General features: G+C 45.9%; 1 protein-coding gene across 7 annotated transcripts in view; it reads left to right on the forward strand.

The window, feature by feature from the left end:
- The window catches only part of ANO6 (anoctamin 6), a 170462-nt gene that overhangs the window by 69339 nt on the left and 85611 nt on the right, over window positions 1-15512 (forward strand). For all 7 annotated transcript variants that reach the window (XM_036889477.2, XM_057491877.1, XM_057491878.1 and 4 more), the window contains one exon: window positions 3923-4051. In XM_036889477.2, the coding sequence (XP_036745372.2) occupies window positions 3923-4051 (129 nt within the window). The remainder of the gene's footprint in view (window positions 1-3922; window positions 4052-15512) is intronic.

Genomic DNA, 15512 nt, shown 5'->3' on the forward strand with positions numbered 1-15512 from the left:
CCTTCCAAAAAATCAGATCACTTCCTTTTCGTTCGGACCCAAGCGTGTGTCACTGGACACGTCCCTTTTTGCCCTGCGGCCGGGAGGCTGCCAGACGTCACGCCGCAGTCGTCATCACCGCTGCCCCGGTGGCCGGGACATGGTCCTCCTCTCACTTCCTCTCACCCTCATCTTCTGTCTTGATGATTCGTTCATCTTGATTGTTTTTATTCTGTTTGAGGCGAGTAGACCTCTTTGTAAAGAGATCGAGGGGAGAGGGAGACAGAATGGAATGATAAGGTATCAACCCTTCACGTGTTTTATGCCCCTGTGGGACGGGCCTCCACCTCCTCGTGTCCCCAGGAACCAGAAGGAAGCCGGAAAGACAGCACCGAGGCTTGGCTGCAAAGAAGTTCAACGAGTCGGTTAATCTGGATGCCACCTCAACGGGCATGAGAAGCAGCAAACGGAACTGTGCCGGGTGGGGGGGGTACCTACTGCAAACAGGAGAAGAATAGGAGGAAAGTGACCCCTCGTCGTCGGGGTAATGGCGGAGAGAAAGCGCGGTGCAGGCAGAGGCTGCTGCTGAGAGAAGCGGACTCAAGTTCACCCAGCGCGGGCAGCCACCCAGGAGGAGCTCCTGCAGGCTGACCCCCGACACCAGCGGCTCACCGTCCCCAGGTCGCTGTGGCCCGGGCTCTGCACTCCTGCTCTCCATGCATGATCCCCCCCAGTCTCCACGATGACCCTGCGTTTCTTTCTATGGTTTCCCCTTCTCACAGGTATTCAAATACATTCAGTTTTAAAGAGATTAAATCTGTACACAAAGGCACATGGCTGTTTGGTGCTCTGTGTGTCAGAGTTGTGATCTGAACCCAGAACAAGATAAAACACATTTTGGGCCCCCTTCATGTTTACCTCAGCAACGATGACAACAATAATAATAAGAGTGGTGCCACTACTTATAATAGCAGTGGTCATGTTCAGTATCTTCTCTTTAAGATGCCAGAAAATACTGTGTACTGTATTTAAGGACATTTTGAGCACAAATGGTTAAAGTGGCCTTTTTTCAGTTTATAAAAGGTTTATCTGAAAACAATTTTCCAAAGCACTTTATTTCTTAAAAGTTCCCAGTAGTGGATGGTGGGAGGATTTTGTAAGGTGAGGATTTATTTATTCTCTGTCGTCAGTTTTAAACAATTTTGCACCATTGTTTTTGATGACTCATTTGGGGTTTTTTTATTTTGTTTTGGAAAATCCTTGCTTCCACACCACAGAGAACAGTCATTCTTGTGAACTGCGTCTTGATTTAAAGAGAAAGTAACATCCATATAAAGCATCAGCCAACTGATAGGTGTTGTCACAACTCTGCTCTGCAGGGCACTCGATGCTCTGATTTGTTTTTCTTCCCCTTGCTTTGAATGAGGTTGTTGCAAACATCAATTCTCAGAGGAGTCATCTGAGATGGTGCCTGGGGTGGTGGCACGGTTGATGCCAGGCTCTGTGGGCTGCAAATTCCAAGCAGCTGAAACACTAAAAATAGCCCAGGGCAGTTCTTGCACCAGAAATGGAAACCTTGCAGTGAAAGATGAAGAGCCGTATGGGAGGGACGGGTTGTGCTCCAAGGGCGTCTGCGGAGGAGGAGGACACGGGGCCTGGGGGGGCCCCGACTCGCTGCCCTGCTGTGGCCTCAGCTGCACCTGGGTCTTCTCCAGCCCCGCAGACACAACAGCACTAGCTCCCAATCCCCTTTCTGTTCATTCTCAGACCACAGTCACCTGGTCTGACCCTGGCTCTTCCTTCACAAGCATGAAATTCCCTGGACTGGTCGCCTGAGAGAAGCGGCCGGTTCACAGCTATGGGTCTGGTACCTGGAAACTACCAGGAAATCCTTCTGAGTCATGACCAGTTAGTTTTCCAGGAGCCAAAAATAGATACACTAAAGAGAGTTGAAATATGGTTAACTAAGAGGATTGGGGGGTTGGTGAGGGGAGCCGGGGGTCACAAAGCCAAGCCAAAATTCCTGTTCCCAAGGACCAAGGGTTCTGAAGGTCATAGATAGAAGGTGGTGAAAATCCGTTAAGTCATGAAGGATCCAGTTGTAGCAACATAGTTTTGGCTTTAATGGATTGCAGAATATAAGATTGGGAGCCATTTCTGAAAGGTCCCCAAATGGAATTTAGGGCAACCATCTTGCCTAGATGGAAAACCTGCAAAGTGTTTTTCCTTAGGAGGTGCTACAGACTGAAATGCTGATGGATTCAGCCAAGGTTAAGGACTGTTGAAGCCGTATGGACAGTAAAGCAACGCAAGACTCTTCGGGCATATCGAGACCTCAAGAGGCCCTCCAGGGGGGTCACCCTTCTTTCTCACAAATGTTCTCTAGTACCACTTGCCTTTTTTTTTTTTTTTATTATCACACCCAGCAGTTCATCTTCCCTCGGACTTCACTGGGACTGTCTTAACAGCCTGGTCTCACCCTCATCTCTTTCATCAGTGTCCCCACTACGGGTGCGGCAGCGCACACGGGGCGGCTTCTTCCGCAAGAGGAGAAGCATGAAAACACCACTGTTGGCATTGTCGCACTTTTCTTCCTTTCCTTTCTGATTTTTCCTTACTGGTTCCCCCTCTTTTCTGCAGGTTGTCCTTAAAGGAGGCCAAGTGGAGGCTCTAAATGGTGGAAAGCCTGTGGGAAAGCAGGAAAGCAAAAACACTTGGTCCTGTTAACGAAAACCCAAGTCCTGACTCTGTGGGTTTAAGAAAAAGGTTCGACCAGAGGCCCTCCCCCAAGAAGGCCCCTGGCCAGCATCTTCCTGCAGCAGAAGCTTATTTTCTGCCCCAGGCCCTTAGCTCCTTTTAAAGAAGTTTCAGAGGTTATTAGAAGTTCTATTTTCCTATTTCCTCAAGCGTGGTCCAGAAATTTTAAGAATATTTAAAGTCACATAAGAGCTCCATTTGCTACAACTGGCGCCTGGCATGGGCTAGAGGGAAATAACTAACTATGCCTGAGGCGTCTTCCCCTCACCCTCACCCAGCATCTGAACTGTGCTGTTCTGATAAGAGAACCCTGGAGTTTATTTTGACACAGCAAAGGGAAACAAAGGCAAATACATGTGCCCAGCCAGGGGGCTGTTGCACGTGAACATTCCCTGCGTGAACAATTCTCGGACAGCAGCAGCAGCAGCATTTCCACGGCTCAGACTCAACGGTATTTGTAAGGGAGCCGTGTCTGTTCCTGATGAGAACTCCTTGGGAACTGGTTATAGCCACTTACCAATGTAAAATAACAAGACTTTTTAAAGAATTTGCACATTAATTTTTAACCTGCAACAGAAATCACTTACATACTAAATAAATAGTAAGTGCTAAAATTTTAAAAATATACAAGTCAAAATACATAACTGATATTTGGTAATGACAGAGGTGCGTATAAACTGAAACAGAAAGTACGGCAGCTGGGGGGCAGCGACCTCGTTTTGCACATTCCAGTTCAGTGTGTACATTTCACAAGACACGTCAGCCTTGCTGAGCCCAGGGCTGGCCCCCCACACACTACCCTTTCCTTCTGGGGCTTACTTGCTGATCCCACGGGCTTCTTCTCTTCGGCCATCCTCCCACCGGCCCATTTGCCTGCGTGTTGTTAGGCTCTCGTGAGTAAAAGCCAAGAGCAACTAAATAAGGTAGTTCACTTAGGTCAAGAAGAGCGATTGGCACTTCACAAAAGTAGAATTCAGCTGGGCAGTCCCCATAAAATTGGTTCTGCTCGCTAATTAAAAAGTGCAAATCACAGTGACCATGAGCTCTTGGTCAAGTAACTAGCAGTGGACGTATTTCTCTTTCTCTATGAACACATCAATGTACCCATTAAACCCAGGAAATAAACACTTCTAAGTAGTTTTTTTTCAAAGAAGTGTATTAAAATTTGTTTTTCTATTCCATACAGGAAGAATTTAATGGAAAACCTGATTCCCTCTTTTTTAACGATGGCCAGCGAAGAATCGATTTCATTCTGGTATATGAAGATGAACGTAGAAAAGAGACCAACAAAAAGGGCTCAAATGAAAAACAAAGGGTAAGTTTTTTATGTCACTTTCCTTTCTTTTTATTCCTTGTAATACTGTGAAATGAAAAAAATAATAAAGTGCTATTTTTATGTAAGCAATAAAGTGAAACCGGTGTCTGAAATACCGTATGCCCAACTTACCTTCATATTTTCTCTGTTCATTGTTCCCTCAAGGCATGTTTACAAAACAGAACAAAAAATGTTACATTTGAAATAGAAACTTCCTGAGGCTCTTCAACCTCAGTGGGCTTCGCAGCTGACGGCAGGCCTTCTTCCAAGGAGCTGCATCTTGTGTCTGTAGAAGAGATGCACGTTCAAGCCCTCATGGGCCTTTCTTTTGCAGCCAGATGGGAATGATGATGAGTCCTGGTGTTCAGCGCTTGCCCGCGCACGGTGGTGGGAACCTTTGGCATGCATTTTCTCATTTAATTCTTCTAATAACCTGTGAAGCACATTCTGTTCCATCATAGATGAGAGGGTTGACCCCTAGGTTCAACGGATGACCGAGATCACAGACTCTCGTAGAAGAAACCACGGAGCAGAGGTTCAAGTGCTCGTCGTGAGTCTAGGACCTTGGCCTCCCCCGTTTTTCTTCTTTGCATCCGTTGCCACTTCGCCCCAAGCTCTTCCAGGTGACAGGCCCAGCCTGTAGGTTGGGGTTGGAACAGCCGCCTGGATCTTTTGTACCTGTACCTGAACCCAGACTGTATTGAACTAAAACAGGACACACAAAAAAAGAGGGCATACGTATAAGTTTCCCACTTTGAAAATTGCTTCCTCTTTCTTTATTTTTATTTTTTCTCACATCTGTGCTATTCCACACACACACCTCTGATTGTCTCGCTCTGCACCTTTTCTCTGAAATATGTCATTCCTTAATCCATTGATTTCTGCTCATTCTTTCACACTAAGTGATGAAACCTGCTGAAGATGAGCCATCAGTCCTGTTGTGTTTTGGTCCCTGGTTAGTTGTGCTGGGAGGGTGCGCTTGGAGGTTCAGGTTTGCACAGCGTCAGCGGGGTGCGAGGCGGATGCCGGTTTGGCTGGGCGCTGCGTCACCGTGTGCGGTACGACAGGCATCGCCTTGTGCTTGTCGAGCCGGGAGTGGCTCCCTGTTTGGCCCAGTGGGTCGAGGGTGCAGGTGGGGCTCTGCCCCCGGCAGGCTGGCTCAGGGGCTTTGCCCTGCTCAGCAGGCAGCTTCTAAGATTATCCTGGGCATCAGCTTCAAGAGAAGACAGGTTCAGAGAGAATGGAGAAACTTCTGCTTCTTTACCACCTGGGCTGGAAGTGACATCTGTTCACAGGCTGCTGGACAGAACCTAGGAAGTGGAACTCAGTTTCCGGCTGGAGTGCTGCTCTCAGTGGGGGTGTCGCCCCGCGGGGGGATGGGGGAAACTACTGGCTTGCATTTGCCTCCCCTACTAAACTGGCTGCATGACTTGGGTGAATTTTCTTACCCATATTGTATTTTGTTAATATTTTGGAGGTGCATGTTATTTTTACATTTTGACATCTCTGAAATCAGGGTACATTTTACAAATATTATACCATAATTTCAGTGGCTGAATTCTTTCTTATTGGTATGTAATATATTGGCTCATCATAGTCAGTGGCATCATAGATTCAGGAAAATGGGAATCCTGATGCCTAGGCTATAGGATTATGATTAGGATTAAATAAAATATTACATAGCAATGTTATTTAAGTTTTCAGCACATATTAGATAATAGATGTTAATTGCTGTGTCTCCCCTTTTATTTAGGGTTTTCTTAAAACAGTGCATTAATAGTTAAAAGCGTGACCTGTTACTGATTTTATCAGTAGAGGAAGTAGATTATTTTATCATTTTCCTGTGGCCACTAAGATATGTTCTGTGCATTGAGCACTGTATGAAGTAAGTTAAATAAATCTAATCCATTAAAGCATAAAGGCAACAGATCTGGCCTGACGGGGGCTTCAGTGCTGGGGGAGGGTCCCTGGAGCTGCTTACATCATTACTGAGTCCTGGACCTGCTTCCTCAGAAACAGAGGTCCCAGGCAAGAGGAAAAATTATCATTAACTTGGCAATCCTGAACACAGGGTACATAGACCACAATGTGGCTTCTATGAGGCATGCTTTGCAGTGCTTTGAGTCTGTATTTGTGCATGTCACTTTATTTAGTCTCCATCATTTGAACCTTGGAATCACAGTTTTAGTAATTGGAGAACACTTGCGAGTTCCACTGTGGAGAACGTGAAGGTTCCTGTGGGCAGGATCCTCCCCTGCCCCTAAACTACCTGTTGATGTAGCTGGCCTGCTGCTTGGCTGCTGCTCCCACACGCTGGGCAATGAGCTGTTACTGACCGAGTCACTATATAGAGCGCTGCCCAGTGCTCTGGGGGGTGGGGGTGGGGTGGGGGGCGGGGGCAGAGACAAGGAGGACTACAGACCTGCAGACTGTTGGATGCAGACGTGATTCTAGTGCTCAGCCTATCGCCCAGAGAAAAGGCCGGGTAATAAACCCTTTCACCCCAAGAACATTCCATTACCATCCCTCCGTCTCACTGAACCCATAGTGAACCTCCCCGGGGCCAAAACCCACTGGCAAGACAGTTGGTGACGCTGGCTGCCCTCCTGGGAGGGGAGACAGTCGGTTGTCCTTCAGTGCACGCGTGGTCCGAGGTGGCGTGCCTCCTAGAGGGCTGGGCCCCCCCCAGGGCCGGAGGCAGGTGGAGGTGACCCCTGAGGCAGTAGGGGTGGCCCTTGGCACAGTGAGTGGGTCTTTTGAGAGGCAGAGTGCCCGTGAGGCAGCGGGGACGTGGGTTGGCTGCTTCTCACAGCATTAAAGACGTCTGCAGAGGAGAAGGACACGCTCCTGAAAGGGACACAAGAAACGGCAGCATGAGAACGTGGGCTGCAAACTGCTGTGGATGAGTGACGACCGAAATGGCACTGATGCGAGAGGAGGCCGCACAAGAACGCCGGCTGTGAGGGGCCATGGAGCGGGAGAGACACTCGGTGTCTGGAATGGTGTCACTACGAGGTGCTGCGGGGGTGGCACAGGATGTCCTGGCAGCCTGGGAGGCGGCAGCCCGAGAGCGCAGGCCGCCGGGTGCCGGGGGGCAGGGGGAGGGTGCAGTGGAGCCGTCAGCCCCAGAAACGGAGCGGAGGTTTGACGAACAGGTCAGGGAGGGGGGGCCCTGCTGGTGCCTCTCCGGCACCAGCAGCCACAGGTTCCCCCAGGAGAGCTGCAGCCCCTCCCCAGGACGTGGAGCCCCCTGTGCTCTGCTCCTGTCCTCAGGCTCAAGCAATGGAAGCACAAAAGGAAATACAGTCTGCTACTCGAAGGAAGAGTCTAAAGGGCCCCGTGAAGGTCACGAGGACCCAGATGTGGGTTGGTTTGGTAAAGGAAGGAACAGACAGAGAGAGATCAGATGGGAAGTCAAGTAGACTCTTACTGGAGCTGTGGCAGCAATGGAAACCGGAGCAGTGGTTCCAGCCGCTGAAGACAAAGAAGCAGAAGCCAGAGACAAAGCGACAGGACCGGCCTGTGTGTCTGCAGGACTTTCTGCTGGAGAGGCTGGAGAAGGTGGGCATTGTAAGGCCCACCCGCGGTCCTTTTGGTTAACTCATGTGAGTAGAACTGGTTTGAATACAGCCGGGATGACCACTTGGTGGCAGTGGGTCTCTTCAGGCTTGAAGGCTATAATTTGTATATTGTATTATGTTATTATGGACTTGGGTCACAATATTCCAGCTTCCTTGCACAGGAACCATTGCAGAAGGCTGAGAGCACATAGATTGAGAGGTGAGAGGTGGAATGTGGGAAAACAAGGTTCCCGTGGCCAGGATTCTCACCTGCCCCTGGTCAGCTAGCTCACTGCACAAGGGAGCAGTAAGTTGCTATTGACTCTATATAAAGAGCTCTGCCCAGTGCTCTGGGCAACACGGTGGCACGGCTGCAGGAGAGCAGAGGCTGGAGTGGTGGCAGCGCCGAGGACAGAGGCTGAGACGGCTGTCGGGACGGAGAGGCCCAGAGGCAGAGACTGACTTGCTCTGACTGGACAGGATTCTAGTGACTGACCTGCCACCGTGGGACTGAAGCTGGATATAAACCCTTTCACCCCAAGAACGTTTCATTATCATTTTTCGGTCTCATTGAATCCATAGTGAGCTTACCCGGGCCTGAAACCCGCTGCCAAGCCATCCACCGTCATCCCTTTCAGGCCTTATTCAGGGTTTAAGACAACATGAAAGAAAGGCAATTTCAAAATCCTGTTTTCATTGAAAGGGGAAAAAACGACATCTAAATCATACTGATTTCCTAAAGCAGCCTGAGGTTGGCTTTGCCAGGGGCTGTTCTAAAGGGTACCGCTCAGTACAGTTTTAGAGTTGGAGAGGTTAGAGGTGATAGGCCCACAAACATCAAAAACACAGCGTCTTTCCCTGAGCGAAAGAGAAAACATGTTTTTAGCTGACTCCCCAACTAGCACATAAATTTATCCCCTGATATGAGTGGAAATACTCAGAAATGTAACACCTTCCTTTAAAACAAACATTCTCACTTGGGCTGTGCGCGGGGTTGATCACACGTTGTGCGGTAATCGCTTGTTTAGCCTGTTCTGTCCTTGGCGCGCGATCAGGCTGAAGGCTGTCTTTCTGCAAGTAAGGAGAAGAGCGAGCTCCAGACGGCGAGAGGGCTACAAGCGAGTAAGAACTTTCCCCTCTGAGAAACAGCCTGGCGGCAGAACACCTCTAGCCAGGGAGTCACTCGCCCAGCGAGGTCATCGGGAGCCCGGCTCACTCCCTACGGCGCCCCGCCAGCCTCAGAAAGGGGCTGTCCTTGGGCCCACCCTGCTTTGTGAAGAGATGGCTGCCGCGTCCCCAGGCACCCAGAGGCGGGAAGCAGGAAGGCCCTTTTCATGGGGGAAGAAGGTACCCCCAGAAGGGCCCTAAGCAGACTGCCCGTCACCATTCCTTGTCAATCACAGGTATGTTCCTAGGACAGCTACTGGCAAGATGAACAGAACTACTTACCTCCATTAGCTCATACCCACCACAGTGAGTCTGTCATCTCCTGAGTCCCCTGGCCACCCAATACTGGAAAACCTCAGGCTTGTCTCAGGAAGGACCGGAGGACAGTGACGGGTCAGTGACCGCGCTCAGCATAGTGCGTGCTTGATTGTGTCCGGGCAAGTGTGACCTCCGTGGTGAAGAGCGAAGGTGTTTTAAAGACAACAAACTCCTACATCCTCTCCAACTCCCCTCCGTGTGACTAGGAACTCCTGCTCCCTTTCACTGAGCTGCCAACAAGTGGCGCAGTTGATCTATTTTGAATTTCATTTTGTCTGACACTTGGCCTCCCTTCGACAGACGAGTCTGTGACCAAGGGATGCTGCAGGTCAGGTGCGATAAGAAGGTGAAGGGGCCTGGGGAGCACAGAGCGGTGTAAGCGGTTCTCGGGGTGCCTCCTAGTTACTTACTCTTGAATGTGCAGGTTCCACTCCTCGAAGGTGACGGGAAATTGATTTCCTCAAATCTGATGAGAAGTTTATATGTGGAAGTAGAAATTTGGATTTCATATTGGACTTTAGGGATTCTTTAGTGTGTGGCAGAAGGATCTGATCAATGGATACTGTAGAATAAGAGGTTTTTTAAAACAAGTATAAACTAAGTTATATCCAAATTTTTGAATACTGTGAGACAACTGAGTGACTGCAGAGCCCGTGAGCCTTTAAACTGTCACCGTGGAGCTCTTTGCTCAGAAGCCGGATGAGATCTCTTTGGAAATGTTCCAAAGTTCATCAGAAAGTTCTCATTCAGTGAACACAGTATATCACTCCTTTTATTGAGGTCTTACATCCTAGGAATGTTTTATAACATTGTGCATGAAGATCTTGTACATTATAATGAACTATTTTTTAAAATGTTTGATGTTGTCAAAAAGTAGCGTTTTAAATTGCAGTTTGTGATTTATTACTGTGTGTAACAAAAAAGAAGTCTTCTGGTTTTCACATCTGTCTAGGAACCTTTGATAAACTTTTTTTTTAGCTGTTAACAGTTTCTAATCTAAGGTTTCTGAGAAGACCATGTTGTCTATAAATGATGCCATTTCACTCTACCTTTGCCATTTCTAATTCTTTCCTGTTCTTGTCTATTTGTGGTTTTATCTCACAAATAAAACCAGTAGTACTCACCACTATGCAGCTCCTGATTTCAATGGAATATTTCTAAAGTTCTCTACTAAATAGCTTACCTGGTATAAATTTTGGGTAGTTTTCTTCTAAAAAGTTAAAGGAGTTCCCTTCTAGACCTAGGGTCTAAGTTTTAAATTTTACCAAGCGCTTTTTTTCCCATCTGTTGAAGTGATCCCCTGGCTTGACTCCTTGTTAAGTCTTACATGCATTAAATATATGGTTATTTGTGGCTAACAAGACTGAAACTACCAGTCTGGGTAACTCAGAAATCTGTCATTACCGACTTCAGCATATAATGTATAATTTTCATAAGTCATTAGCTTCCTACTTATGCCAATATTATGTCAACACAGTTTATTTGTTCATTTATAATTCATTAAAAAGCATTTGAGGTCACTTCCAGAAATGAATCAAGAGTAGAAGTAATTAGATGAGTGAACCAGGGTGACAGAAATGTAAAAGCCAGAAAAATAAAATGAAGCCATGTGTCAGAGTAACGTTAACAAAATGATTATTAACCATAGGGTCCCATTCAGATGTCAGAGTTCAGCTATAGATTTGCCTCTGAGCGTCCTAGTAGCCAAAGAAAATAGGGGATGTTATTAACTGCAGAGTCTAAAGTTTCAGTATGATAAAAACAAAGCTGGTTGTTCAAAGTAAATATGTTTTTCTGGTCTCAGGATCTCCCAGAAAGAAATTTATCCCATAAAGCCTCATAAAGGGGAAGACATGATTGAATAGATTTAACATTGGCACACCTTCTCCGAATTGAAGAAATAAAGGGATGGCAGAAGGGATTACATAGAACCAGGACAGTACAAAATAATTTCCTGGAAATAGTATGTTTACCACAGAGTCCTTGAATTGGAAATATGAGGCTCGTGTGAAGCTAGGACAGGAAGAGATGACAGCAAGCAGTGTTGTGGGTTTTCACCTTCCCAGATAATTTTTGTAGGTGTTCTGCCTTTTGTTTTAGGGAACAAATCAGGTGTAGCTTCAATTCCTTCACATTTTAGACAAAGGCAGGGGGCTCTTCTTTATAGTTTTGTCTCCTTCCTTTACACCTTACTTGCTTATACTAAGATTGTAGGTTAAAAGGAATAAATTAAATTAGAATCAGTGGTTGCAAATTAACAGCTACAAAATGTGTTGCTGGGATAAGCATGTTTGGTTTTATTTTTGAGAACTCAGCACAAGAGCGATGAATCCAAATCCTGCTTATTTTCAAAATGGGAAGTGTTCTTGGGCCCAATCCTTAAAAGCAGAAAATGGGGGATGGTGAAATCCTAAAAGTAAGACCGGATTATGCCATTTCATCTCACAAAGATGCAGAGAATACAAAACCCTTTCCTGATTGGTCCTTCTGAGGCCTGGCCTCAGGTTTGAATGAAGAAGTTGTCATCTGCCCTCGCCCCAAACAGTTCCCCGTATCACACTTTTAAAAGGGCCTTCTCTATAGGAGGGCTTGGGGTTGGGAAAGATCAACTGTACTGAATTTTCTTATAGACCAGGCTTGAAAGGGACAAACCGTCACAAAAGAATAGCTGCTTGTGTGCACAGGAAAAGCATGTCCTGGAAAATAGTATTTCTTATCTTTCTGCTTTGATTGTTAAAAGTCAGTTGTCCAGGACCAACATCCTGTACTTACTGAGTAAGACTCTCCAGGAGAGGCCCAGGAATCTGCATTTTAAGCAAGTGCTCCAGGGTGTTCACATAAGCAGTAAGTTTGGAAAACACTGCATTAAAATGTTTATTGTAGTTATCTCAGCAGTGCATTCTAGGTAATTTTTTTCCTTCTCAAAAAAATTCTGTTTTCAAAATTATCCAAAAAGAGTATTTATTTCTTTGATAATTACACAAAATATCAATTTGAAAAGATAATTTGAAAGTGAACTTTGGTTGAGTTTTCACTTCCATTCTACTCTTATTTAGAAGCTCTATTTTTTTAATCCCCTTACGGACACACATTACCTACTTGAGCAAACTCTTCATTAGCTCAATCCATTGACATTAAAAGCTTTATCACCAGCATGTGAATTTAAGTCCTGATTAAATAATTTATTCCACTTACCAAACATTCTCAAGCACATGATGTATAACTAATAGCCCTTAGGATAGTTAAACAGTAATTTTTTGCACATCTCAAGTACCTTGACTTACTTCTCATTGATCTTTGTAGGCTTAATGTCGATCGGCAGGTTGAAAAATACAATGACAGCACCATGAGTACTTTGACGAAGCTGCAAGAATATTGGAAATTAATCTGTGCATATATTTCATCCCAACTGATCTGTGCTATCTTGTCATCACTGCATATTCAGTGATTTCTTAGACGTTACATCCCTTGCTTTTTATCCTGAAAAGGCTGGGTGACATAAACAAAGCGGTAGATGTGTGTTTAGTCAGTGTTACTGTATAGTTCACAAGCCAGTCCTTCCCAGCAATGACTTCATGAAGCCAAATGAGATGCGTAATCTAATGCGTTGAGGGACAGAAACTCCTTAATGATGCCAGTCTGTCCTGGGGATCTCGGTTGCTTTGTTCTTTGTTTCTCTGACAGCTTTATTAGCCTCTCAAAAGGGGTATGAGCAGGTTCTGGGGTAGGACAGGTACCCTGTCCTGTTTCACTTTGAACCCCCCATCCTGCTGTCCAGCAACAGTAAGAGAATAGAATCACACACATCTTTTTGTGGTGAACACAGGTCTTCAGTGATTTACTCACTTTGGCTTTACTCGGTTAAGAAAAGTAGGTTAAAAAAAGATCTGTGTTGCACTGGCAGTGAGCTTCTCCCCTAGAGACAGAGGGAATTACAGCACGGCTGATGTATGGTTGTGCTTTTCTCAGAGCCAGGGAGTCTATTTTAGTCAAAATGCAGATCATAGACTATAGGACATGGTTTAGGTTTTTATATGCAAGGTTTCCAGCAAGGCACATAGATCATTTTTAGATAACAATCGTGTGACCCCAGATATTTGTTTATTCAAAAGATAGTTATTGAGCAATGACTCTGTCAGGCCATATGCAATATTAATTTTCTTTCATTTTCAACACTGAAGACAGTTCTACTCCGGTTGTTTTTAAATGTCAAGAACACTGTTACTTATCCAGGTGTAAATTCCACAGAGAAGTGAAGATGGTGACTTCCTATCAAAGAGACTTAAGCAATCTTCTCATAAGTAAGCATCTTTTCCTGACATCCGCCTGTTTGGTGAGCAGCACACATATGCTAATTTGCTTCAGCTACGTAACAAACCAAGAAGACTGGTTTGATCCATCCTTAAAGTAGTCCACTAGCTTGTTGTGAGTTGCCTTGCCAAAGGAAAATGACAGGGACTGTCTATTAAAGTAACACTGAGCTGATACAGTAACACGCTTAGCAAATAAAAATGTCCTACCCTTCATCACCTAGTTAAGCATTTATAGTGAGTGGTAAAATAGAGGGCATTATAAATCAGCCCTGGGGTCTGCCAGTTACCTAAGAGAAATCAGGTAGATACCTCAGGCATTCTTTGAAAAGAACTAGGTAAGAACTCAGAGAGGATAAATTAGTACAACCTTCCTGGAGGGCCGTGTGGTGATACATGTTAAAGAACTTAGAATTGCATCCACTCTTTGACTTAATATTTCTGCTCCAGAATTTTATCCTGAGGAAATAGTTATGGGTCCACAGAGACTGTTCTACAAGAATTTTCATAATAGAGGAAAAATTAGAAACAACCTAAATATCCAGCAATTTGAGATTAAATTAATTACAGTATAGCTCTCTGAGAGAATGTCACCACACCATTAAAATGAAATGGAAGAGAAATATTTCTAATGTTTTCAGCATCTATGATATTCACATGTGCTGTGCAGTCTTTTCAGTGACACAGAAATGGGGCAAAAGAGAGAGGCTATAAAGAGGTGCTCATATCCTTCAGAGAATGAAAAGGATATAATATACATCCATCAGATCCAGAGAAGGTGGTCCAAGGCGCAGGGCGGCCAGGTGGGGTGCAGGTGTACCTTGTTCATTGTGGTGCCCAGGTAGTGCATTGCCCACAAACTAAAGGCTTGTGGCCCTTTGTCCGACAAGTCTGTCAGCATCGTTTTCCCAACAGCCTTTGCACAGATGCTTCATGTCTCTGTGTCACATTATGGTAATTCTCACAATATTTCAAACTATCTCATTATTATTATATTTTCTGTAGTGACCTGTGATCAGTGATCTCTGATGTTACTATTGTAATCATTTTGGGACACCACAGACCGCTCCTGTATAAGGCAGCAAACTTAATAAATGTGTGTGTGTTCTGTCTGCCCCACCCACCAGCCGTTCCCCTGTTTCTCTCTCTGCTCAGGCCTCCCTGTTCCCTGAGACACAGTGATACTGAAATTAGGCCAGTTAATAGCTGTGCAGTGGCCTCTGAGTGTTCAAGCGAGAGGATGACTCACCATCTCTCACTTTAAGTCAAAAACTAGAAACAGTGAAGCCCAGTGAGGAAGGCCTATTGAAAGCTGAGATAAATGAAAGCTGGGCCTTTTGTGCCAAACAACCAAGTTGTGACACAAAGAAAAGTCCTTGAAGGAAATTAAAGTGCTGCTCAGTGAGCACATGGATGACAGGAGAGGGAAACCTCCTTCCTGCCGATGGGGAGAAAGTGCCAGTGTTCTGGGCAGAAGATCAAACCAGCCCCAACAGTCCCTGTAGCCAAAGCCTAATCCAGAGCAAGGCCCTGACTCTCTTCAAGTCCAGGGAGGCTGAGAGAGGGGAGGAGGCTGCAGGAGAAAAGCTGGGAGCTGGCAGAGGCTGGGTCAGGAGGTTTAAGGAAAGAAGGCATCTCCGTAAGTAAAAGTGCAGGGCAAGCAGCAGGTGCTGATGGAGAAGCTGCAGCAAGTCGCCCAGAAGATCAGCTGAGATACTGAGTGAAGGCGGCCACAGTAAACGACAGGTCTTCAGTGTAGACACAATAGCCTTCTTTTGGAAGAAGATGCCATCTAGGATGCCATTCATAGCTGGAGAGGAGAAGTCAGTGCCTGGCTTCCAAGCTTCCAAGGACAGGCTGACTCCCTTGTCGGGGCTAATGCAGCTGGTGGCTTTAAGTTGAGGCCAGTGCTCACTGACCTTCTGAAAATCCTGGGGCCCTTAGGAATTCTGCTAAATCTACTCTGCCTGTGCTCTAGAAATAGAACAGCAAACTGGACGACAGCACATCTGTTTACAACATGGTTTACTCAATATTTTAAGCCCGCTCTTGAGATCTGCTGCTCAGAAAAAAACCTCCTTTCCAAGCATTCCTGCTCACTGACGG

This window comes from Manis pentadactyla, chromosome 14 (genome assembly GCF_030020395.1).
Source record: "Manis pentadactyla isolate mManPen7 chromosome 14, mManPen7.hap1, whole genome shotgun sequence".
In the NCBI taxonomy this organism is placed as follows: domain Eukaryota; kingdom Metazoa; phylum Chordata; class Mammalia; order Pholidota; family Manidae; genus Manis; species Manis pentadactyla.